The following is a 26,588-nucleotide window of genomic DNA, read 5'->3' on the forward strand; positions in this document are numbered from 1 at the left end:
TAGGCGCAGAACATTGGGAGTGATGCCTTAGCCCAGAAGTCTAAACTCAAGACCACTGCAAACAAGATTAGCCCACGCAGAAGTTTGTAAAATTAGTAGCCAACATTGAAAGAGCAGGGTGTTTACAAATACAGTTTGAGGGCTTTTGAAAGCCTGCGTCCTCACCCCGCCCCTGCCCTGTGGCAGCAGTCAGCAGGAACCTGAGGTTGTCTGCCCACTTTAAAGAAGGCACACATCCTCTGCACTTTTCCTTACACTGGTTTCTGTACTTGCCCAGCCCCGCCGGGCATGTGAGTGTGAGAGCCCTGACTTGGCCTCTAAAACCCCTGCAGAGGGCCAGAGATAGGACATGAGTTCACAGCTGCCTCATGTCCTATCTCTGGGTTCTTCGTGAATAACCAACCCCATCAGGTGCTCTCCTGACAGCAGATACAGGAAAGGGAACCAGCTCACTTCGTTTTTACAAGGCCCTTGGGACAGACAAGTTAATGAGATGAGCGGTTACTATGTGCCTTTGATAGTGCACAAAGATGAGGGGTTAAGGACTGTTTAGAGTGAAGACAGGGCAGAATGGCCTGGGGCTTTGATTTCCAGGGCTTGCCACTAGTCTGTCTGCATCAAGGTCTGTGCGCTCTCAGGCTACTCCTAACCCTCCTCTCTGAGGCAGCTCCACCGCACTGCCACAGACGTTCCTCCCCACCCAGTGCCACCCCACTCCGTGAAACTCCATGTGGCTTATAGCCAACTTTTTCCCTTGCAGAAATTAAGTTCTAAGTTTGGGGACCAGGCTAAGTCTCTTTTCTTAGTAAGCTTGAAAGTGTTTCACTATTAATAAACCCAAAGCTCATTGAGGAGCCGGTTAGAGAAAGGTAGCTTGGTTTTATCTGTTTGGGTGAGGGGGCTGAGGGATCCTCAGAGCAAGGACCCTACTTTTATGATCCCTTTCTTGTCCTCTCTAGAATGCTGGCGAAGAATGCAGGAGCCTCAGGGGTCAGCTTGAGGAGCAAGGCCGGCAGCTGCAGGCTGCTGAGGAAGCTGTGGGGAAGCTGAAGGTAGGCCGTAGTGGTGTAGACCTGTCAGGAAGAGGGCATCTGGTGTGGTTTTGACTGGACCATTTAAGAGGACTCCCCGCATGCCTCCAGATTCCCAAGCTGAAGCCATCCTTAGTTCACCTTTGTAGACACCCTCAGTTTGTACCCTGACCCCCTCCATTCATTCCCTGGACATCTGGCCGGAGCTGCCAAATGCAGAAAGGAAATAAGTGTCCTCTTTGGCCATCTCTATGGGTGATCGCCAGCCAGTGATTCTAAAATGGGTGGGAGCAGGGGTGGCACTGGACCTACAGTCTTCAGAGCAGTGACTTGTTCAGGTGAATCCTGCTCCTTGCCACCCCTACCTTCAGTGTCACCCTGGGAATTCTGGTACCTGCCACTTGCCAACCACCACAACTAGTTGCAATTGAGGCCCCACAAATATAGAGCAGAGGTTCATGGCCTCTTGAACTTAATAGAAAACAACCCTCCATTTAGAAGTGACCCAGCCAGATGGGGTGGATGGCACACCAGCCACTTTATGGTACGTTGCATGGGCTTCTGCAAGCTGAATGTCTTCTCCCTGATGTCCTGTGCCAGGCCACCCAAGCAGACATGGGAGAGAAGCTGAGCTGCACTAGCAACCATCTTGCAGAGTGCCAGGCGGCCATGCTGAGGAAGGACAAGGAGGGGGCTGCCCTGCGTGAAGACCTAGAAAGGTTAGTCACAGTCCACCTACGCAGCTGTCAGTAGTCTTCAGGGAAGGAGTGTTTGGTCTCGTCATTTAGAAAGTCAGTCACTCATGTTAGGTTTAGGGAGTCCTTTTGCAAGAAAAGCCACAAACTCAGAAAGTGCTTGTGCTGGAAGCATGCCACAGAGAACCTGGCTGCCTGCCCATCAGAACCTATACACGGCTAAAGCACCTTTCTCCTAACTCAATTTTCTTCTCTCTGGCAGTGCATACTTCAGTAACTGCAAGCTTTGGAGAAACTAAAATGAAATAAAAGTTAGATCGTAATAATAATGGTAATAGTAGCAGCATGTATTTAAATAATGCTGAAAACGTGGCAGACTCTGTTTTGAATACTTTGCATACATTTACCCATTTAATCCTCCTAACAGTCCTATGAGGAAGGTGTTATCATCTATCCCCATTTTATGGATGAGGAAGATGAGTGTGCCAAGGACCAGGATCAGCCTGTCTTTGTGCAGACTCTCTGATGCCATATCTGTGGAGAGCAGATCACGCTGCCACCCCAAGGCCTCCTTGACCCCCTCATTTTCAGGCTTGGGGCCATGTGGAGTTGTGAGCCTAAGTCCACCATGTGGTCATGGGACACAGCTAGTTGAGCCAGGACCTGATTAAGAAAAGATGTAACAGGGAGGAAGACCTGATTTTAAGAAGGTGTAGCAGGGAAGGAGGAGTTGCTGGAATCGAATTGCATGTGTGCCACCGGCAAAGATAAGCACACCAAATTGTCCCAAGTCTCTAACTTTTCTATTTATCTATTACCTCTTCCCAACACCTGCCTTCTAGACCTGGGCTCTGGCTCAGTAGGAGATCCAGGATATCTTTGACATTTGGTAACCTGGACATACATTTTTCATCTTACCTTTCTAGTGTTCAGATCCTACAGGGCACTGGCTGCCCTTAGTTAAGTCATGTTCATGTGACAATTTAAACAGAGCCTGAGTTGGTGGCATGAAAACATGATAAACAGTGGTTATTTGTAAGATCTCAGAGCATTTGTTTCAGTTGCTCAAAGCTGCACAGTCTATCTGCCAACTTATTTTATTCAGTGTGTGTGTGTGGTGTGTGTGCGGGCATGCACGCACGTATGCCGCCTGTGTGTGTGGGTGCACCTATAAGGCCATTTTGGTGGACAGGGTCTAGTAAACAACTTCCTGGCAACTTTATACTAGATGTGGAAGGTGTAAATTAATCAGTCTCTCTGCAGAACCCTTTGTTTAATGGAGCTTTTATTATGTCCCACTGGACCATCCTTGGAAAACCACTGCCTTAGGAAATAGCTGCATTAAAAATGGAGTGGGTGGGGTGAGGAAGACAGCGAGATTCAGCCAGCTCCCTCTGCTGTAGACTGAGACACCCTGCAGCATCCAAAACGGAATTCCTTGGGCCTCAGGGGGGCTATCAGGTAGAACAGCTGGCAGTGCAGATTAAGACTGACTGCCTACTGTGGGCCCAGGGCCATGCCCCACATGTAGAGTCCCAAGGACGTGTGGAAGACAGGCCCTCTTCCCTGTGGCCACCTCCAGGAAGCTACACCTCTGTCCTGCCTCTCCTGACTCCTTTCTCCTCCTGCCCATCCTCCCCATCACCAGCCCATGAGCCTTGCCTATCAGGCTTCTCTTGCAAGCCCAGCCCCTGTCCAGGAGCCAAGGGGTGCAGAGTTCTGTTCACTTAAGGTGCTTCTGGCAACGTGGGTTCAGCCTGCCCTCCCTCCCAGAATGCCCCTTTTTATGTGGGGGTGAGAGGAGAGTCTCAAAAGCTAGGGGACTGCATAAGCTATGAGCAGATACCAAGGGGCTCCCCCATGGCAGAGGGCAGTAGCACCCCTCATTAGAGTCCTGGGTGAGCCTAGAGCCCTGGGGAAGTTGGAAGTCCTGGCTAATCAAGAAAACTTACCACTCCTCCCCCAGGACCCAGAAGGAACTCGAAAAAGCCACAACAAAAATCCAAGAGTATTACAACAAACTCTGCCAGGAGGTGAAAAACCGCGAGAGGAATGACCAGAAGATGCTTGCTGACCTGGATGACCTTAACAGAACCAAGAAGTATCTCGAGGAGCGGCTGATAGAGCTGCTCAGGTGAGTGCTGTGTCAGACCAGCAGCTGGGGTTTTCCCCACACTTGGGTTTTCTCTAAAGAAATGCAGCTGTTCTTGAAAGCATACTTCAGAAATTTCCCCATTTTCTTGCTGCTGTCTCAGGAGCCCCTCTCTCCTTCTCCATCTCACTTTCCCCAGTACTAGAGTCCCAAACTCCAGTGCCTGCAGGTACCAGGCAGCTGATACAAGTGGGAGCTTGTATCAGGAGGGGACTGTGAGAAACTGAGGACACAGCTGGGCTCTGCTTCTGCCATATGTCTTGGCCCAGAACTGCCAGACCACCTTACTTCTTGAGAGAAGGTGGAAACCTGGATTTTAATGTGAAGTGTCCTGATTTTTTAATGCTGACAAGTCATTCAAAACTTATTTTAACTTTTCCTTATGGAAATTTTCAAATATACAAAAATGGAATCATGTAATACACCTCCAGGTACCTGTCACCCAGCTTCAACAGTGTTCAGCTCAGGGCCAGTCTTGATTCATCTGTAGACCCACCTGCTTATCCACCTTCCCAGATTATTTTGAAGCAAATCCCAGACATATCATTTCATCCATAAAGATTTCAGTATGTACCTCTCCAAGGTAAGGACTCTTTTATTTTCTATTTTTTGAATTTTTTTTTTTTTTTTTTTTTTTTTTTTTTTTTTTTTTTTTTTGAGACAGAGTCTCACTCTGTTGCCCAGGCTTGAGTACAGTGGCGTGATCTTGGCTCACTGCAACCTCTTCCTCCTGGATTCAATTGATTCTTGTGCCTCAGCCACCCGAGTAGCTGGGATTACAGGCACGCACCCCCACTCCCGGCTAATTTTTATATTTTTAGTAGAAACAGGTTTCACCATGTTGGCCAGGCTGGTTCTGAATTCCTGGCCTCAAGTGATTTGCCTGCCTCAGCCTCCCAAGTCCTGGGATTACAGGCATGAGCCACCATGCCTGGCCCAGAACCCTCCATTTTAAACAACCACAGTGTCCTTATTACACCTTAAAAAATGAAGTATAATTTCTTAATATCATCAAGTGTCTAGTCAGTTTCAAATTTTTCCGATTGCCTTAGAATATTTTCAGGTCATTCTAATCAGGATCTAAATTAGATTCATCTATTGCAATTGCTATGTCTCTTACATCCCTTTTAGTCAATGGGTTTCCCTATCATCTCTCTACTTTTGCCAGTTGCATCCTCATGGTGTCATTTAACATGATCATCCATCCCTTGCATTTCCTGTGAGTCCATAGTTAGAACTATTGCAGTGGTTCTCAACCCTGGCTACATATTAGAATCACTAGGAAAGTAATTTAAAAATGCCCATGTCCAGGCCCCACCCAGACTAACCAAATTGGAATTTCTGGGAGTGAGACTCAGACACCAGTGAGCCAGAGCTGAGAACCATCATTCTACTGGCAGCTTGCTTAGACTCAGGTTCAAAATTTTGGCCAGAAGCCTTCATAGAATTGGTTCGTAGTTTGGGGTCTTTCCTTCAAGAGGCACAATACAATCTGATTAGCCCTGTTTTTGTGATGTTGGCAGCACCGTGGATCAGCAAAGCCTAGATATGCTAATTCATTAAGTGTTATAAAACAGTGATATTAAAATTATAAGTAATTTGAAAGTTTAAAAACTCTGCCTTCTTATCATCAATATACAGAGTTAGAACTCAGGGTATTTGTGACCTGAGGGGTGTGATGGAAAACACCAGCTCCTGGCAGCATTCCACATTCCCAAAGTGTAGGTGGACCAGCCTAGAGAATGAGGCTGCTTCAGAGAATGAGTCTTCCTGCTTCCTGACAATTTCAAGTGTCCTTGAAAAAGCCAGTCAAGCCCATGTTCAAGCTTTTTTATTTAAGGCAAAAGACCTGGGGATGATTGGGAGTTCCAGGCCAGTGATGGAGCCTGTCTCTCTCAGGACATGAGTAGCTCGGCTGTCACATTACCAGTGGCTGAGGTGCTGCTAGAGCCACATTAGCCCTGAGGATGCCAGCTGGGGCTCCGTATGAGAAAGATCTAAACTTCCCATGTCAGAAACCATCAAGCCTGAACATGCTCATTAGTATCCCTGAGGAAGCCTCTGTTCACATCCTCCCCCTCCAGCACATCAGGCACATTCTGACACTGCCAGACCTTTCTGGAAAGCCTCACACTTCTTTCAGTTTGGCTTCCCGGAGTGACCTTACCGTCTCTCTGAGGGGCAGAGGAGGCTAACATCTGATCAGATTTTCACACTAGGAAATCTTTGATCTTCTCCACCAATTAATTGTTACTTGGATCAACCATAGAAACATAAAGGGCCCCAAGCACATTAAGATGCGGGTGGGAAGTCCATTCATGGTCCTTGGGCTTACTGCACACAGTCGGCATGGCAGCACGTTTTAGCTTAAACTCCCAGTGGTCCCCAGCACTGTTGTTTAGGTGCCTGAGTGGTGATGGAGGAGACCTAGCGTGGGCTGGGGCATATTTCCAAGGTGAAAGTGAATTTTCTTTCTATGACTTAGGAAATTTGATACCAGTCTTTTGAAATGAAGCAAGGATCATCCTATTGTTTTCATGGATTCTCTCTTCTTTTCTTCCAACGTGGTTTTGTCTCAGGGACAAGGATGCTCTCTGGCAGAAGTCAGATGCCCTGGAATTCCAGCAGAAGCTCAGTGCTGAGGAGAGGTGGCTGGGAGACATGGAGGCAAACCACTGCCTCGACTGCAAGCGGGAGTTCAGCTGGATGGTGCGGCGGCACCACTGCAGGTCAGCAGGGGGCTTGTGGGTTGGCACCAACAAGGACCAGAGCAGACAGCTCCGAAAGAGGACCCTGATAGGTGTTGGCACCATGGCTGACTATTTAGGAAGAGCACATTGCATTTTGGCTTTAAGGGAACCAAGTGAGGAAGGTGTATTAGTTGGGATCCTAACAAGACACCCAGGGCTCCCTGAAAGGAAAGAATATAGAGATGTGGATGGAATTAGGGGGCCCCACAGGGATGGGGCGTACCCAGAGACTAGCAGTTCTTTTTTTTTTTTTTTTTTTTTTTGAGACGGAGTCTCGCTCTTTCACCCAGGCTGGAGTGCAGTGGCGCAATCTCGGCTCACTGCAAGCTCCGCCTCCCGGGTTCACGCCATTCTCCTGCCTCAGCCTCTCCGAGTAGCTCTTCTACCATTCCTATAGGGACCAGAGGGGAGCAGCATTACTGGAAGCCAGCAAGAGCTGGCCTGAAACCTCACTAGAGGGACATAGGCAGTGCCAGGGGCACAAAGGCCAGAGAAGGATGGATAAAGATGAATCTCGGGCTGGGCTGGGGGCAGGTGCAGAATAATCAGCATAGCTGTGAAGGTCTGTGGTCTCTTAGAGCCTAAGCTTCTGAGATATGGGAGGCATACCTACAACTTGGTGGCAGGGAAGGTGGGCTCAGCCACACTTTATCTCCCTGCCTCCCAGGACCTTAGGAAGTAAACCATGCTTTCACCAAGCTGACAAGGCTTTGTTGGAATCTTACGAAATGAGCTCATGGCCACATACTAACATGAGGGCAGAGCCAGGTCTGATGAGAGTCACATGGCATCCAGAGCCCAGTTTGGGTGCTGAGCAGATCATACAAGATCGTAGTGTGTCATCCTCACAGCCTGGGCTTGTTTTGTTCCCAGGATATGTGGCCGCATCTTCTGTTATTACTGCTGCAACAACTACGTCCTGAGCAAGCACAATGGCAAAAAGGAACGCTGCTGCCGAGCCTGTTTCCAGAAGCTCAGTGAAGGCCCTGGCTCCCCTGATAGCAGTGGCTCAGGCACTAGCCAAGGAGAGCCCAGCCCTGCACTGTCACCAGCCTCACCTGGGCCCCAGGCCACAGGAGGCCAAGGTCAGTCTCCTGCTACTGCTGCCTACTATGTTCTCTAGGTGCCACTTCCTCCCACCCCATGTTGTGGCTAGTTAGTGCTAATCAGCTGAATTCAGTGTTTTCTAAACTTAGGTATTAAAGAGGTGCTAAAATATATTACCACCAACTTGAGACTTTCATTTTGATATATTAGGATTGAAAGAGAATTGAAAAAGGAATAACTTTGTCCTGATAAGATTCAGTGTGATTTAACCTGAAGTCTATGTACCTCTTAATGCACATCCATGAAATACACCCCACGCCTTGGAGAATGCTGTCTACCAGAGCTGCAGCCTTGGCATCCAGAGTAATTCAAGGCCAGGATGGTCTGGAACCATCCATATCCTTCAGTCTCTTCCTGAAGCTCGCTCTTCCTTCATTTCCAAGGAGGATGTAATCTCCTTTGTGTCCTCCCACTCAGCCCAGTGAAGGAAGTAGAGTTTGGGTTCTGCTGCTTCTGTTTTGAGCACACCCTAACAGACAGGCCCGGGCTGCCCTTCAGGGCACTGGACTTTGGATGTGGAGCACAGGGAGGCAGAGCTGAGACGGCACAGCCAGAAGTGGTCTCAGCTTGTCTCTGCTCGAGCATCATTGCCGTCTGCAGCTGGTCCCTGTGAACTCCTCCTTGGCCTCTGCCTGGATGCAGGCCAGCCAGCCTTTAGAAATACTGTCCATTCCTCTTTTGTTTGAGTGGATTGCCAAGTGGTTGGCAGGCCCCATTATGTTGTTGGGTACAAAGAACTGATGAGGATGGGGAGTGTACTTTGCACAGCTTTAGTTTACCTTCTTCAAATCTTTTGCCCATTTTAAAATGTTTTTTTAAGTATTGAATTTTGAGAGTCCTCTGTATATTCTCTACACAAGTTATTTGTCAGATATGTATTTTACAAGTACTTTTTCCCAATCTATAGCTTGTTTTTATATTTTCTTTCAAAGATCAAAAAAGTCTTCAAAGAGCAGAAGTTTATCATTTTAATGAGGTCCAATGTATCAGGTTTTTTCTGTTATGTGTAAATGTTTTTCTTTTTGTTGTCATGTCTGGCTTTACTTAGCCCAAGGACTCACAGACCTTCTTCTGTTGTCTCTTAGAAGTTTTATAGCTTTAGCTTATACATTTAGGCCTATGATTCATTTTCAGTTATCTTTGTGTATGGTGCAAGGTATGAATAGAGATTCATCTTTTTGTATGGCCATCCAGTTATTTCAACACCATTGATTGAAAGACTGTTCTTTGCACCTTTGTCAAAAACCGACCTTATTTCTTTTGATGCTGCCATGAGAAAGTAGGCAATTGACCTTATATGTGTAGATTTACATCTGGACTTCTATTCTATTCCATTTATCTATGTGCCTATTCTTTCACCAATACCAAACTGTCATGATGACTATAGTTGTATAAAGCATCTTAACATCACGTAGAGTGACTCCAGTTTTGTTCTTTATCAAAGTATTGGCTATTCTAGGTTTTTTATTTTTCTATATAAGTTTTAGAATCAGTTTGTCAATTTCTACAAAAAATCCTGATGATATTTAAATTGGGATTGCATTGAATCTCTAGTTCAGTTTGGGGAGAATTGACATCTTAATAAAATTGACTCAGTCCACGAACATGATACAACTTTCTAGTTATTTAAGTCTTTGGTTTCTCTCAGTGGACATCATTTTAGATCCCTGTTGTCTGCTTTCCCTTCCCTCTGCCAGCCTTACAGGGCAGGTTCAGGAGTGTGGCTGGATTGATGGAAAAAAAAACAACCCCTGGCCCCTTTTTTCAGCCTATGCCTCAAGCTCTCTATTACACAGACTTGAAACAAGAAGAAGAACTTCACTTCTAAAGCAGGGCCTGCCTTAGTGGTCATGTGGCAGGTCCAGGTGGGAACTTTAAGCTCACATGAACCATTTTTCTTGCTAAACACCCCAGGAACTTTGCATGGGCTTGCCCTGACTCATTAGTGACCACAGAGTGCTGCGGTCACTTGTTTTGATTTTTGACATTTCTTGTCTGCTCATTTTTAATTTTTTTTTAATTATTTATTTATTTATTTATTTTTGAGACAAAGTCTTGCTCTGTTTCTCAGGCTGGAGTGCAGTGGTACGATCTCTGCTCACTGCAACCTCTGCCTCCTGGGTTCATGTGATTCTCGTGCCTCAGCTTCCCGAGTAGGTGGGATTACAGGTGCCCGCCACCACACCTGGCTAATTTTTATATTTTTATTAGACACAGGGTTTCATCATGTTGGCCAGGCTGGTATTGAACTCCTGGCCTCAAGTGATCCACCCGCCCCAGCCTCCCAAAGTGCTGGGATTACAGGCATGAGCCACCGCACCCGGTGTTTTTTTCATTTTTGCCTCAAACCTGCTCTCACATTTTTCCGTGACATATGCTGGAGAGTGTTTGTGGGCGGATGACTGGTACAGGAACATTTCTACAGTGGCCTTCCTACTAAGTGGCTTGCACAGTCGGACACAAGGCCCCCTGGTTGGAAACCCAGTGCCTGCTGCAGGTCCTTGAGCACTGGGAGGTTCTTTCCCACACATTAGTGGATTAAGGAAAAATGCAGGTCAGACAGACTCCTGCTTTCAAAAATACATGAATAAGTATTGCCTGTGTCTTACAGAGCAAGGATTTAGTGGCATAGAAGTGTGTTTTCTGTTGTTAGGTTCTTTCTTAATAAGATTTTTCCTTCTAAATAAGGGACCTCAGAGAATATGCAAGAGGTTGAAACCTCTCTAAGCCCCTGACTTTGAGAAGTCTCTTAGGTTGTACATTCCATTTTGTCTGTAAGCCTTCCTCTACTTTTTTGGAATGTTCCAGCAACCAACCATTTCTCTAAACTCTGGACAGAATAGCTGTCAGTTGAGTGACCAATTAAATTGTGCCTCAGCAGCTTGTTCTGCATAGCTGCACTCTCTCACTTTCCCAAGGGCCCTTACCCAGCCTGTGCATAACAGTGTGTTGTGTCTCTTCTCTCCTGATCTGCCTCTGCCGCCCAGGAGCAAATACAGACTACAGGCCACCGGACGACGCTGTGTTTGATATCATCACAGATGAGGAATTGTGCCAGATACAGGAGTCCGGCTCCTCCTTGCCTGAAACACCCACTGAAACTGATTCTCTTGACCCAAATGTGGCTGAACAGTGAGTAGAGGTCACCCCCCTTTCCTGAGTGCTCATTATAGGCCTGGCCCCTGTGCTTTCTTATCAAAGGATGAGGAAAGTGAGACACTGGAAGCAGGATTGACTGTTCTTGCCTAAGGGAAGGTGCCTGAGAACAGTGCTTGCGATGGCCTTGAAGAGTATTGGCGCTCAGGAAGTGGTCAGTGTTGAGCCTTGCAGAGAGTTCCTGAGAGATGTCAGTGGCCCCAGGTTTCCACATCACTATTAAGGCCTGTCTTTCTTGGCTTGAGCGACTATATTAGTTTGCTTGGGTGCCATATAAAATACCACAGACTGGGTGGCTTAAATAACAGAAATTTACCTTCTCACAGCTCTGGAGGCTGGAAATGCAAGGTCAGGTGCTGGCAGGGCTGGTTTCCTGCGAGGTGCTTCTCCTTGGCTTGCAGATATCTGCCCCCTTACTGCCTCTTCGTGTGGCTGTCCCCTGTTGCATGCCCCTGGTGTGTCTCCATGTCTCTCAATCTCCTCTTCTTACAGACACTGGTTGATTGGATTAGGGCCCACCCTAACGGTATCATCTTAACTTAATCATTCCTCTACAGGCCTCATCTCCAAATGCAGTCACAGTCTGTGGTACTGGTGCTTAGGGCTTCAGCATGTGAATAATTGGGGGCATGGGGAGACAGTTCAGCCTATAACAGCAACCCTTGCTGGGCTGCCCTTGGCAGTTGCTCAGAGCAACATGCTGCTCTTTAAAAGCCTTGCTCCCAGGCCCCTGTGCTCCTGGTCTTGCTCACCTTACCACCTACCCACCTGGCTTGCCAAGTGATGAAGGCAGAGTGTGGCTTAGTGCTAATGGAATGGAGCATGCCCTAGGGACCACTGGACTATAGGGGTTGGGAGAACACTACAGGCTAATACTGTCAGGGAACGCATCAGAGCAGGGGTGTCCAGTCTTTTGGCTTCCGTGGGCCACACTGGAAGAAGAATTGTTTTGGGCCACACATAAAATAAACTAACACTAATGATAGCTAATGAGCTTAAAAAAAATCGCCCTCCCCCCCAAAAAAAATGTCATAACATTTCAAGAAAGTTTATGAATTTGTGTTGGGCTACATTCAAAGTCCTGGGCTGCATGCAGCCTTTGGGCTGCAGGTTGGATAAGCTTGCTTCAGAGGAAAGTGTTCCAGGAAGGGAAGGCAAGGCCCAAAGTCACAGAGGCAACAGTGAGTAGGGGCTGTCTTGGGTCTCGAGTTTGGTGATTGGATTGGCTTCGTCCATGAGTCTCCAGCACGGTGAGTTTAGTTCATCTTTTGGAAACACTAATCAGGCTTGGTAAGGATGCCATGAGAGAGGAAACTCGGATTTAGTTGCAATTGTCTCTGACAGATGTGTCCTCTCAGAGGTCCCTTTAGCTGCAGATAAACCCACTCAAAGCCTCAAAGTTTTAGCAGTAAGAAAAATATGGACAGGCCTATTACTCTGTACCCTGTGGAACCCAAGGGACTTTCCACTCACCTAGCCTGCACTTTGCCCTAGCACTGGTATTTTATGCTGCTTTTAATCAGTGACCTGGATCCACTGAACCTTCCTGACTGCTGCAAGAATGCTGCAGCTTACACAGGCAGAGCAGTCTTCAGAGGGACAAAGCAGCCACGGCAAGGATATCCTTAATTACTTATTCTCCCTTGGCCTTCTCATTTTTCTAGTGTAGCTATTTGCCAACAAGGTTTTCAAGGAGAGTTTCACGAGGTCAGTTTTTAAAAATATGAATTGTATAAAGTGCCACCATATTAAAATGTCAAGAGTTTATGACATGGGACCCATAAGAAAAGGAGGTCCTTGCTTGATGTTTCTCAGCCCCTGTTGTCTGGCTTTAGAGCAGTTTACAAAAAAGCACTGGCTGTTCAGAACCTCAAGAAAGAATTTATGTGGGTCCCAGGTCCCAGACGTTTCTTGTCCCATTTTCCCTCTAGTTAAGGACATTTTATGATGCTCCTGCCTCAACATTGAGATCTGTCCCTCTTTTCCTGCCCACAATTCGGAGGAGGGCTAGGACTGATCTGTCAGATTGATCATTCAGGATTTCTGCTGCATGTCTTTAATCTTCATGACTCTGCCAATGGAAGGGACTTCGGGCTTACGTATATCTCCACAATCCTCTGTTCCCTGACTAGAGAATGATTGAACTCATCATGTTGTAGCTTCATGGATAAAGCCAGACTGATCACCAAACTCACCAGACCCAAGATCATGTCTACTACTGTCACTTCTGTGACTTTGGGCTTTTCCTTTCCTTCCTGGGACACCCCTCCAACCCATGACCATGTAAGCCTGCAGTGTTCTCCCAAGCCCCATGGCTCAGTGGTCCCTGGGGCATGTTCCATTCCATTAGCACTAAGCCACACTCTGCCTCCATCACCTGGAAAGCCAGGTGGGTAGATGGTAGGTGGTAAAGTGAGCAGGACCAGGAACCTGGGGGCCTGGGAGGACATTCTGGCTTGAAGGTGTCTTGCTGCTTCCTCTTGCCTGAGTGAGAAAGTGACTATCCTACAGCTCTCTCTCTCCTCACCCTTCACCTTCCCCTGCCCAGTAGGAACAAAAACAGAAGGCATTCTGACTGCTGACAAATATGTGTGGTTTTGGTCTTGGGAAATCAGGAACTGTTCCAGGGAAAGGAAACTGCCAGTGTACTGGTCTATGGCCACCAAGGCGGATCTGGGACTAACTGATAGGAACCTATAATCCCTGCACTTCTGTTAGGGTGAAGAGCCACCCTTCCAAGTCAGTTAAAGGCTGCATTGTCAGACACTTTTTTGTGCATTAGCTAGAGATAAACCCAAGCATTTCTGGTAGCTTTTTCCTACGTACCTTTTCTTCCTAAGTTTTAAGACCTAAACCAAAAACACCGAGAGTCTGAGAAAGTGTGGGAGATCTGGACCCCTAGATTTGTGTAAGCATCACTGGCAAGAAACTTCGGGAAAAAATAAGCAAATCCAAGGTAAGAAGGGATCCGGGAGAGATTAAACACTAAGTCCAAATTCATGAGGAATATTAGGCCACTTGGAAATAGTGTTGTTGAAAGTGATGCTGTTGAGCGCCTTCCTTGCACCAGCTGCTCTTACACATGACCTCACTAGTCCCTGTGCAACCCATCAGGGAGTGGGAATTATCTCATTTTATAGGCAAAGAAGCTGAAGCCTCAGGAGGCTGGATAACTTCTGTTGTTGGAGGTGCCAGAACTAGGCTTTAGACTCCGTCCTCCAGTCCACTGGCTTAAGATTCATTTGGAAGAGTTCAGCTCTCTTCTCTCCGTCCCATGTCCCCATTTTGCCCATCTCCCCTGCCTTCATGTTCGCTCTTTCACACAGGTACACAGTTTTGGGGCTAAGGAAGTTGTTTGCCTTGCCCCTCCTCCTGGCAGAGATGGGTCAGGAAGGGGTCCCAAAGTCCAGCCTGCCAGGGAGATGTGGCCTGATGGTGGGACTCCCTAAGCAACCTCCTAGTGGTCCCTGTGTGTGGCTCAGAGCTAGAATGGTGGTGCAGAGCAGGAGCACAACCCCTGACTTCTGGAGAAAAGGTGGTATTTGTCATAGCCCTCCAGACACACCCATGCACACCCCCTTTTCAGTCATTGAGGCCCACCCTCCGCCATCTCCACTGACCAGGTGTCCAGCTGTTCTCCGGACTGAGGCAGAAGGAAATCAAGCTCTTGTCAGCTGGTGAACCAGGCCTGTGGAGTAAGGGCTGGCAGGGGCACTGGGCTGTGGCTCCTTCAGCCTTTGCTCAGCCTCTACCCAGTCATGGCCTCCTTGAGGCCCAGTCTCCCCCTCTAGCTACCAGATGGTGGTGAAGAGCTTGAGCTCCAGAATCAAACATACCTGGTCTGCCACCTCCAGGCTCCATGGCTCTAGGCAGTGCAGCCCACGAACTCAGTTTCCTCCCCTATACCGAAGAGACTGGAACAGCACTTACCCCAGGGGTGTTAGGAAGATTGCATGAGAACTGTGTGTGTGGAGCACTGAGCCCAGCCCAGTGCCTAATGCCTGGGAAGACGTTCATGGAGTTATGTTGCTTTCCTGATGTTGTGTCATCAGGGGCTGAGCTGTGCGTGCTACTGCTACCACCTCAGTACCTTGCACTGCACAGCCCAGTCATCTCTTCCAAAGAAGATCCTTCAGATACCCAGATGGCCCTAAGTGAGCTTAAACTCTCCCACAGAAACGATCCCTGAACCCTCAGAGCATCTTTGCCAGTAATTGCTTCAGAACTGGTGCTTCATAGTCAGAGTGTTTAGGGGAGCTGTGGTGGATTTGTCACCCACCAGGAGATTTGATGCTTGGTATCTCAGAAACAAAATGAGAACAGGATATGGTGAATGGTTAAGGTTACAAAGCCACCTTGTGCGTGGGTTGACCCAAGATCTCTGCCTTCAGCTGAATACAGAGGTGACAGGTACCCTGTGGCTTGTCAGTGGCAGGAAACCTTCTTGGAGCCAACATTTCTGGGCAAAGAAAGGCTGTTTACTGAGGTTGTAGTCCTAGCTCTGTTGTGTGAGCTTTAGCAGGCATTAATCTCTCTCAACTAGTTTTCTCATCTGAAAATGGGGATGATAGGCCAGGCCTTCTACAAAATGGCATTAGTTACCAGGGACCAACAGGGACTAGGCAGCTGGAAGGGGGTGCTGCTTTGAGAGCCCCTTGGAGGAGGAGGCCAGAATGACTGCCCTGACCACTCCTGGGCCCCATCCTCTTTGCTTTGCCTCCACCCCTCCAGTAGGGGTAGCTCCAGGCTTTTCCCTTCTATGGCACCATCTCCTCAGTCCAGAACACCCACGGAGGACACCTGGGCCCCTAGCTCCCAGGTAGCCCCTAGAGTCAGTGTTATCTTATGTTCCCCACATCTCAGATGATGTGGCCATTAGTGGCCTCTGCCATATCTCTAAAGGGATTGGATCCCATAAGTACTGCAGCCACCCCCAGCTGTTGGGAACTTGGTAGGGAAAGAGCACATCCTTTACCCTCCAACCCTGAGGACACACCAAGGCAGTATGGACTCAAGCAGAGCCCACACCCAGTCTCATCCCCTCCTCCAAGGCCTCTGATGCCATGTGCTGGTGTGGACGAGTGGAAGGGAGAGCCAAGTGGAAGGGAGAAGGGTGGGCTGAGATTGGAAACTGGCTCTGCCCTGCACATGACCTCAGTCTCCTCTGTGGAATGGAGCCTGTACCAATAGCATCTTCTGCTTCCTGGGCTGTGGTGTGGGTGGAGTGAGATCAAGACACGAAGGCCGTCTGTAATCTGCAGGTGCTGTGCCAGCGTTTATTCCCCTATCCAGGGGAAGGGGTTGGAAAACTGACATCTACTCCAAAGAGTGGCAGGTAAGGGCCCAGACACATAGGATCAATTAGTGGCTGAGGAGGCAGGGAAGGCAAAGAAAGATTTTGCTGCTGTGCTGTTCCTGTGGCCAGGCAGGCAGGGCTTTCCTAAGCTACAAAAGGCCAGTGCAGGGACCCTGGGAGGGGGCGGGCACCTGGTCAGGGAAAGCCCCATGGCCCCAGCGCTGCTTTTCTGTTGCTGTGGCCAGGCAGGCCCAAGCATGGTGCTTGCAGTGTGCTGGCCGTGCTCACGAGCACCCCAGGAGGGAAGGCCATCATGGGCCAGTGGTGTAGGTGGTGAACCAGGGCTTGGGTTAGGGGTACTGCATCACCTGCACAGGGGTACACAGTGGTGGAGCTGTCACTGAACACTGTCAGAGTGAACCCAGAGCCTGCATTCTCATCACACCTTGCTGCATCTCTCCATGGGGACTCATGGAGATGCTGCCGGGCCCTGTCTCCTGACTCTACTTCTGCCTCTGTCCCTTGGGCCGGGACACTGTCAGGGATACCAGGGACTGGTGGCCCCTCTGTCAGAAGTGTTCCAGGTTAACATGAATGCACAAAGGGGGAATAACAGAAACTCTCTTTGCAAGCTACTTAAAAGATAAATGTCAGCCTTGTCACCCTAAAAGGGCAGATTTTGTAGTTGGAGGAAGCACTTGGAGGTCCATGTGGCCTGAGTACAGTAAAACTCTGCTTGTAGATGCATTTAGGCATGTTTGTGAAACAGTAGGTGGGATCATGTGGTCTCTGAAAGGCCCAGCCTGTGCTCAGCTGCACCAGGTGCACATGGTATGCCACACACCTGGAATGCACCATACAAACCCTCCCTCGCCTCACTAACCCACGGAGCTGACATGGAGGGCTTCCATTTTGTGTCACCAGTTCTTGTAAGAAATAATAACTACTGCTATTCTTTGGACCTTTTCTCCCCAAATGCAGACTGTGCCAAGTGTTTTACATGCAGTGTCTCAGGTATTCACACCAACCCATAGAGGTGGTGCTGTTATGATCCATGTTTCACCAAAAAGAAAGGAAACAGGTGCTCAGAGGCTAAGAGATTCGCCCAAGGTCTTACAAACTGGTGAGTGTCAGGGATTCAACTCTGGTCTCTATTCAGCCCCCAAAACCACACTGTTGAGTCAGTTCTGGCCTACTTCTCTGTGCATTCTACTTAGCTGTTATCAGTTGGTTCTCCATATTTTGGTGAGTGATTTTGGGATACGTAAGCCCAAAAAACATCTTTAAGCCTATTGAACAGACTGCCAGGATTTAATAAACATGCATAAAATCTGACATTTAAAACTATGCCTCATCCTGTGACCACATTCTGGAAGTTAAACAAATGTGCCCCACACTTTGGACAGGAGGTTAGAAACCACAGTGAAAGAGCAGGGTCATTATCACTGGTGTATTCCATTTCTGTGATAGAGCACTGCCCTGAAAGTTTACAACTTATTTCCCGTGCTCTGAGCCCAAAAGTAACTTTTTTGTATATTCCAGGCATACCACATTAAAATAGAATGTGCCGAAGTGTAAAAGTAGTTTGGAGACTTTAAAAGTTTTATTTCTTAGCTATGAAACTCATATGCTAGTAATATATAACATATGGGTGTATGTGTGTGTGTATATACATTTACATATGTTTGTGTGGCAGACATTGGAAAATTTCATTTTTACATGAGCAAAGCCACCAAAGAATCCACTTCAGAAATGCTGCTTAGATTCATTACAGTCTTAAATGCTGTTTTTTTGCACATTTTTCAAGCATTCCATGGACCACTGGGATTCTCAGCCTCTTATAATTCGGTTTTGCCCGTTCATAGTCCCTGGTGCTAGTTATTCTGGATTAATCAAAGCAATCTGAACATCTACCTATACAAAAGTCAAGCCCCAAGGTGAGGCAGAGCCTGATCTCATTTCTGTTAGGTGCCTGGTGGTGCCAGCACTTGTTTTCATGGCTGCTCTGATCTACACTCTTTGCCCAGTAGTCAGAAGAGCCTTCTGAGCTTGGGTACCCAGCGTGCCACCTACCATCAACAGCTTTGTTGGCTGTGCTCACCTCTTCAACCTTCAGCCCCAGTCCCAATCAAGGAGAACCTGAGATCCTAGGAGTCACATGTCATCCCCCTTGGTTTCAGCATTCTTGGAGATGGAGGAAGGAAAGTCCTTAAAAATTTTAGACCCCCTACTTGGGCTTTCAGCATGAGTGTTCAAGAAGAGAACAGTACATGTTCATGCCTGAGAAGAAGCATTCCAAACCAGCCAGAGTATCTGATAACTTCTCCATGAGAATGTGCAAGCTATAAACAAAGCCTGCCTCACCACATCAAGAGGGCACAGCCATGCCTTGCAAATTCCAGAGCAGCTTCTCGAAACCCTGGCAAGGCCTATAGCTGGAACATGCTGGTGGCCTCCACATTGTGGGAGGCAGAAAAAGTCTTGGAATTGTCCTCAGAAGATTTCCATTGATGTGAGACCCCAAGGTAAGGGAGGCAACCAATGTCCTTCACAAGTTTCCAGAAGTTCTTTCGAAACTTCAGGCTGACAAAGGCATAGAGCACAGGGTTAAGGCAGGCCCTCAGGTATGCGATGGCCTCTGTCACCATGATGGTGTAGTGAAAGCTGGTCATGGCATAGTATTCCCAGTGTGTGCTGCGGATGAGCTTCATGAGGTTGAAGGGCATCTGGGTCAGCAGGAACACAGCCATCACCAGGAAGATGATCTTTAGAGATCTGTGCTTCTGGAAGCCTCCAGCATGAAGCAGTGTTTTGATTATGACTGAATAGCAGACAATCATGGTGAGCAGTGGCAAGAAGAACCCCAGTGTCATCTGGGTGGCAAGAACCACAGTGGAAATTGCCTCATCATGGTAACCACATATGAGCTTGTCGAGATTAAAGACATTACCATAGATAATTTGGGGCAAGGAAACCAGCAGGGATATCACCCAGATGAGCAAGCTGGTGACCTTGCCCCAGGACATCCTCTTGGCTTGCTGGTTGTAGGCCTTAGTGGCCTTAACCACTACAATGAAACGATCCACAGTGATGCAGGTGAGGATGAGCATGGACGTGTAGAAGTTAATAGTGTAGATGCCCAGTAGGCTCTTGCACATGACCTGGCCAAAGACCCATTCATGGATGCCTGCATAGGCCCAGAAGGGCAGAGTGCAGACAAACACCAGGTCAGCCAGGGGTAGGTTCACCAGGAACACATCCGTCAGGCTCTGCAACTTATGGTAGAAGATGGATATGACCAGCACTAGGGAGTTCCCCACCAGGCCACAGACAAACACCACCAGGTACATGCAGGGCAGAAAGACCTTGCTGAACTGCAGGAAGTCTTGATGCTCCTCCTGGCTGCTGTCATTGAAACTGTTGAACCCATAGTCTTCATGGTAATCATACTCTGCCATGGTGTCTTTTCTGATGAACACCTGTGAGTCAGAACCCAGGAATTATATTTGGGGCTGAGGATGGCATTCTCTGTCTTCCTGCTGTCCCATTGACCACATTTAGGGGGCAAATAGTCATCTCCTAAACCCACCCACTGGGATGTGTAGAAACAGCACAGTCCAGTATATTGAAGATAACCAATTCTGAGGGGAAATTGCTCAGACAGGACGAGGACTCTCCATTAGCCTGAAAATTCTCAGGATCTCACCCATCTGGGAGACAACTCATAACTGACCCCTAAGCACATTCCATAAAATCCTGTGCTCAATTATTTTGAAAGCAAAACTCGCTTTGCTGCCAGATGGGCACAGTGCTCTTTGGAAGAGCAACACTGATGATGGATGGTTGAGCCCACTGATAATCTGGATATCAGTGGATGAGCCCACTGATAATCTGAGCTCATCAATGGGACATGCCTGTTTTCATCTCCCCCTGCCTCACCACAGTTGCCCACCCATCCTGAGCCCCATTTCCTCATTGTGAAAGCTAAAGCAAGTGCCCCTACCAGGGGGCTCTCCTATCAAGGAGACTCCTGGAGACCACAGGTGTTTGGGGATGGCAAGACTGCACTGCCTGGGTAGATAGTCCTTCCTGCCTTTACTTCCCCTCAATTGCATGGATTTTCAAAGGCTACTAATGGGGAAACAAGGCATAGAAAAGCCCCTGACTGCCCAGCACTTTGGCTGAGCTGGCTTCATGGATAAAGCATTGGGTGGTTCTCCTCACTTCCCAACTAAACTTTCCCCTTCATCATCTAACACAGTTTATGGCATTCCACCATCAGAGCCTCATTTCCTGAAGACTTCTGAGCAAGAAGTCTCTTAAAAGGTAGATTTCCCCAAAGCGGAACCTTGCCTTAGCTCCTGTGATTGGCAGGTTAGGATTTAGGGGCCTCATTTAACAAGCAGAAGACCCAATTGAAATGGGGTGCCAGATGGGCAGCAACCTTTCTTACCCAGGGCACCAGCCCTTCAAGATGTCACTTCTCTCTGACCCTTCCCTCTGCCCTGTGACCCTGCCAAAGACCACGGACAGGACAAGGGATCATGTAACCTGCGGTGTGGGAGCAGGGGCAGCTGCGGCAACATCAGCCCATGAGTGCCAAGCCTGCCCTTGCTACTGGACCGCAGATACTCAGCATGCAGCAGCTCATTTCCAGTGACCTGGAGCCATGTCTGGCCAGCACCTCTAGAAGATGTATGAAGAAGAGCAAGTGTTTGGACAGAATCTCTGCCAGCAAAGTCAAAATATTGCCTGACCAGACAAGGGCATATAAACGATGAGGTTACCTTTCCTAATCCACTTAGAAACACTTCTGTCCCTGATGTTGAGTCCTGACTGGGAGCAGTGTCTCCGATGCTGCTGCTTGCCTCTGTCTTTCCAGGGACCAAAGTGCCCTTTCTCTCTAGCAAGGAAGGATGCTGCCTTTGGGCTAAGACTACTTAATAAAAATCCTTGCCTTTAGACCACAATTGTTAGATCTCTAAGGGTGATAGGTCAGCCAGTAGACATCCTGCCCCCCACCAGCTCTCTGGGGCACTATATTAAGTAGGTCAGGTGATGTGTATGTGTTATTGATTCACATGGGCAAAAACATTTTTTCATCATTTAAAATATGAAACAGGTGGCTTTGCTCTTAAGAATAATGTCCAGCTCCCCATTATTGCTTGACTCGCTCTTGCCTTTTTTTGGTATCCTCCTGTTCCAGCTTTTGCTGGTCCCTTATGCTGCCATTACACATTTCCTCAAAGGACCTGTGCAAATTCATGTGTAATAATTGGTAAACTTTGATGTATAATAATTGGTAAACAGATTGGGCCTGGACAGTGCTGTGCAAATAGAGTTTTAAAAATTACCTTCCCTTCTAGGTGAACCAAAAACATTCGTTTCTTTATCCTCTATAATCAAAATCCTATTTTGTTTTCTGAAAATTAAAAAAAAAATCTACAACTTTGGAAACAGTGTAAAAGTCTGATAATGATGAAGCAAATTACAATTCATACATAAAATAGAATATACTTAAATGTTTAGGAAGTATTTTTACTGATTCTGGAAAATGCAATACAGTTAAATTGCTAAAAACAGTGTAAACACAAAGTAAATATGCAAAATAAGTATTAGCTATTACTATTACAACAAATAGATATCAAAAGGGTATAAAATTAATTGTGATTCTTAACCTTTTTTGACCATAAACTCCTTTGAGAATCTCCTAAAAACTGCACACCTTTTCTCAGAAATAATGTACACACACACACACACACACCCCTGCAATTCTGGGAGTCCATGAATCCCTTGAATCCCTCTGCCATGTATTCTGTGGGCCCTCACTTAAGAGTTCATGATAAACTATGTGATTTTGACTGACCGTACTTTTAGAAACCTGGAAAAAATAATCACATTTTATTATCAGTTGGCCTCCAGCTGGTGGAATTATGGGTGACTTATTTCTTCCTTTTTTAAAAATAGTTTTCAAAGTTTCTACAGTAGTATATTGATTTATATTGAAAAAAGAACATAAATGATAATCTGATAAAACAGCCTGTCTTATGCAAAAGAAATGAAAACAGAGATTATTCATTGAGCAAATATAGACAATAACTAGATTCTCCTTATCTCCCTGGGTGGGTCTGACTATGCCGTTACTAGCAGTACCATCAGCCTACAAGCACTAACTGTGTGCCTGGAAACATGTTCAGTAGTTTTCATGTTTCTCCAGTTTAACCTACACAGTAGCAAATGGCAGTGATGGAATTTGAACGAAGAGCAGCTGAGTTCCATAGCCTGGCATTTTGCACTGTACCCTACTACAAACAGGAATCTGAGAATACCAACAATACCTGGGGTTAGTCCTCCCTGTCTTCTTTTCAGTATAAAGAGTAAGACAAATGACTCACCAGCAGAGATGCTTTGCCAGTTTGTTCCAGAGATGAGCTTGCTCATGAAGCAAGGTCTGCCTCTACTTCTGTGATGTGGTTCATGTTTCCGCTGAACATTTTTAAGTGCCTTCAGCTGGTTACTATAAGAGACCCACCCCCTACTCCCCGTACTTCAGATCAGAATCCATATGACCAACCCGCCCCTGTGTAATGCGTGGGTCGGAGATGGATGGGTGACTGATACCCCACACTCCCTTCATTCTGCTTTGGGGCTGATTCTTCTGTCAGGGCCTGACAGGGGCTTTATTCATAAACTAAAGGGGAACAATAAGGAGGTTTGGCTCTGGCCATCCACCGAAGATGGTGGCATTTGTACCTTAAAATTACTTCATTCACTAGTCAGACATCTTTTTGGAACAGTTGGGGTCTGGGCCAATGCTGAGTCCATGGCATGGACTGGGTTCTGCGTGCACATGCAGCTCCAGCATATGTGATAGCTGTTAAGCCCCATAGCAGCCCTGCAGTGGATATTATCCTTCCTTTATAGGTGAGAACACTGAGGATCATAGCCAAAATAACAACCCCTGGTGCACACAGCTAGAAACTGGCAAATCGAAGATACACACTCAGGTCTCTGTCATTACCAGACCAATCAACAGGATGATGATGGGTCTGCCAGAGGGCCTGGTGCAGCCCCACCTCCTAAGCCCACACCACTCAGGCACCTCAGCAGGCAGTGCCCACCCACCCTGCCTAGCCTGGCTGGAATCATCTGGTTTCTTTGGGCTGCCCTCTGTACTCCTGGAATTCCCCAGATGTTGACTACTTTGATCTCAGTACAGTTCTAGTTGTCAGTCTCCATGATCTAACATTACTGACCCTTCTGGGAAATAACGCTGGAAGGCAGGAATTGGAGGCATGTCAGCCTGGGTCACATGCCCCAGTGCCGTGTAGTGGAGACGGTACTAGGGAGAGGCATGGACTCGATGTCTGCTTTCCCAGAAGCAGCTGCTTTCTTGTGGAGGTGCCTGGCCTCCCTTCTCTGGCTCTGCACTCCCGTTCAGGCTGCTTCTCTCCAATGCTGTTGCCCTCTCCCACCTGCTAGGCAAACCTCATGTGGCCCTTCCTAAGGGCAAATGTCAAGCATTGGGAGCAGGGACCAGGAGCAGCCTCAGGATCTGGAGACTAACACTCGGTTCTACTGCAAGCCTGGCCCTATGCTGGATGCTTCTATGTACAGCCATCTAATCCTAGTCACTTACAGATAGGCAAACAGAAGATTAGAGAGATTAGCCCACTTGCCCAAGAACACACATCCCCAGCAGTCACCCAGGACTGTCAGGCTGCAAAGCCAGTGCTTCCTGCCCTGCTCTGAGTATGGAGCTGTGCCAGGGGGCCCTGATAAAAGATCTGAAGACCTCTAGTAAGTTTGCAGGCCTTTTTTCAATGAATTCTTTCAGATTGTCCTTTCTACCAAACTGGTACAAATGAGTGAGGTGTTCCTTATGGGCATGAACCATGAGGCCGCATAGACTACATACCGGTGGACAGATGGATGTAGGGAATGGTGGACAAATGAATAAAGGAACAGACTGAGCCAAATACGCACCTGTCTTCCTGAAAGAGACCTTTCAAGGCAGGGTGGCAATTTAATGTAACCCTGCCTGACATTTAGGAATCTTTAATCAGCTTTGAAAGCTGAGTTTTACCCAGGGACAAGCCAACCATGCCATTCAAGACAGGTCCATAGGGCAGTGTTAGAATGGCCTGAGCCTCATCAAGCACCCTTGGCCATGCTTTTCTCAGCAAGCCTTTCTACTCCATGGGGAAAAACAAGCCAGCACCTGGGGCCCTCCATGCCTGTGTGTACATGTCAATATGGTGATATATGTATTTGAGAAAGCATGGCTTGTTTATCGTGGCCATTCTTTAATAGAAACTTCTCTATAGTACAAAAGACTTTCACCTAAATTTGAGGGGCTGAGCCACTTGCAGGTTTGGGGCTAAACTTTTATTTTATAATCGCTTTACAAAATGCCTTTTACTATCTGCCAATTTTTAGTGTTAATTGTTTTAAGGGCATTACTTTTATTTGAAACAAAACTTTGAACTTCCTAAGGGTGGGAACCCAATCATCTATGTCTTAGATTTCCCCAGAAATACCTAAACATTTTCTAAATAAAATTGAGGGAAGAGTAAAAGGGAAGTGGCAGACATACCTGCTGCAGCTTTATCTTGGAAGTCAGACTGTTGGCCTGCTCTCCTTACCTGAAGACCTGGCAGAGCTGTTATCAGTTCCAGGATTCAAGGATGAGACATTTACTGTTGTTGGCAAGGCATTGTTGGATGATGGGCTGTGATCCACAGAAAAGTAGCCTAACCAGCCAGGCGTGGCAGTGGGCACCTATAGTCCCAGTACTCAAGACGCTAAGATGAGAGGATCATTTGAAGCCCAGGAGTTTGAGGCCAGCCTGGGCAACATAGCCGGCAAACCTGTACTCCTGCAAGCCACCAGGATGAGCTGATAGATCATCTGGTGGGAACAGAGCCACTATGGCTGAGAGGAATTGTTCTGGAGGAACAATTGTTCTATAAGCAGGAGAGCAGGAGAAGGAAACTGCGTACAGGGGTTGACTACCTCCAGCGGAAGAAGGTGAGTTGTAGGAGTGTCTTACCACTAGGGAATGTGTCTTAGTCATGTGGCACCAAAGTATGTTAGCAGCAGCAAATCCATATGGGTCTGCAGCAACTCAAGTCTTGCCTCCTTGGAGGAAAGAATTTGCCCGAGGGGCAGAAGTAGGTTTAAGGCAGAGGGAGAGACAGGCAAGTTTTAGAGCAGGAGTGAAGGTTTATTAAAAAGTTTTAGAGCAGGAACAAATGGAAGTAAAGTATACTTGGAAGAGAGCCAAGCAGGTGACCTGAGAGATCCAAGTGCCCCGTCCGGCCCTTGACTTGAGGTTTTATCCATTGGCATGGTTCCAGGGTTTGTGTTTCTTCCCCTCCAACTCTTCCCTTGGAGCAGGCTGTCCGCAGGCTTGGTGGCTTGCCAGCACTTGGGAGGAGCTGCATGCTCAGAGTGTTTACTGGAGGTGTATGCATGCTCATTTGAGGTGTTTTTCCCTCATCAGTCGTTTCTAGAGGAAGGTCTTATACCGGTTAAACTGCCATTTTGCCTCTTAGTGTGCATGCTTGAGCCCACTCGCCCAGCTCCTGAGATCTTGTCAGGAAGCTGCTGATTACCAGCTTCAGATGTTTTCTATCTATTGGGAGACTCTTTCTCTGGCTCTGGGTGCAACCAGTTATTTTAGAGAGACAGCTTAACAATTGCCTGACCATTACTTGATGGTCACCTGACATTCCTGGGGGAGGGGGGCCCTCTCCTAACCTGCTCATGTCTGCCTAGCTACCTACTCTAACACTAGGAATTTATAAGCAATGGATTAGCAAAGTAAAATCAAGTTAATACAATAATAATAATTTGATAGCAAAATTAAAAGATGCCCCCAGATCACAGAGTGAATGTGATGTGTGTGGTGTGGTTCAGCCCAACCTTCCAAACCTGCACTGGTCAGTGGAGCTTTCTGCTGTGAGAGACCTGTGCTGTACCTGCACTGCCCAACACAGTGGCCACCAGTCCAGGTGATAATTGAGCACTTGAAATGTGGCTAGTGCCACCAGGCAGCCACATTTTTAGTTAAATTTATCTGATGAATTTAAGTTTATATAGCCACATATGGCTAGTGGCTACTGTATTGAAGAGTGCAGTTCTAAACTGAAGACATCTCCATTTCACAGGAGACTGTTCACAGATGGAGGCTGACCAGAGGGACGATAGGAGCCTGTGTAATCAGGAAAACAACACTTCTCACTCTGTGGGGCTTAGCGAGGCTGAGGGGAGATGGCGCCCTCTGGGGAAGATTGGCGGCAAGGCACCTTGGGCCATAGGGATTTTCCAGGCATCCGTTCCTCCCTCGGCTAGTTTCTAAACAAGCAGATCTGTACCACAGGCAGTCTGCAGGATTAA

At 47.4% G+C, this 26,588-nt stretch overlaps 2 protein-coding genes across 3 annotated transcripts in view; one reads left to right on the forward strand and one right to left on the reverse strand.

Annotated features, from left to right (window-relative positions):
* FYCO1 (FYVE and coiled-coil domain containing 1) overlaps nt 1-26,588 on the forward strand; it is a 75,396-nt gene that overhangs the window by 30,072 nt on the left and 18,736 nt on the right. Inside the window, exons 9-14 of the mRNA XM_003256970.3 lie at nt 960-1,052; nt 1,632-1,750; nt 3,693-3,860; nt 6,458-6,607; nt 7,502-7,713; nt 10,723-10,867. Of these exons, the coding sequence (XP_003257018.2) occupies nt 960-1,052; nt 1,632-1,750; nt 3,693-3,860; nt 6,458-6,607; nt 7,502-7,713; nt 10,723-10,867 (887 nt within the window). The remainder of the gene's footprint in view (nt 1-959; nt 1,053-1,631; nt 1,751-3,692; nt 3,861-6,457; nt 6,608-7,501; nt 7,714-10,722; nt 10,868-26,588) is intronic.
* Nucleotides 17,772-22,659, reverse strand: CXCR6 (C-X-C motif chemokine receptor 6). Of its 2 annotated transcripts, none has more exons than XM_030811964.1 (2): nt 22,583-22,659; nt 17,772-19,666 (listed from the first exon to the last, which is right to left on the reverse strand). In XM_030811964.1, exon 2 carries the CDS (start codon nt 19,643-19,645, stop codon nt 18,617-18,619), a length of 1,029 nt encoding a protein of 342 aa, XP_030667824.1. In that variant the 5' UTR covers nt 19,646-19,666; nt 22,583-22,659; the 3' UTR covers nt 17,772-18,616. The 2 variants fall into 2 exon arrangements, with proteins under 2 accessions (XP_030667824.1, XP_030667823.1); XM_030811963.1 differs by lacking the exon at nt 22,583-22,659 and adding an exon at nt 20,975-21,102.

This window comes from Nomascus leucogenys, chromosome 4 (genome assembly GCF_006542625.1).
Source record: "Nomascus leucogenys isolate Asia chromosome 4, Asia_NLE_v1, whole genome shotgun sequence".
NCBI lineage: Eukaryota > Metazoa > Chordata > Mammalia > Primates > Hylobatidae > Nomascus > Nomascus leucogenys.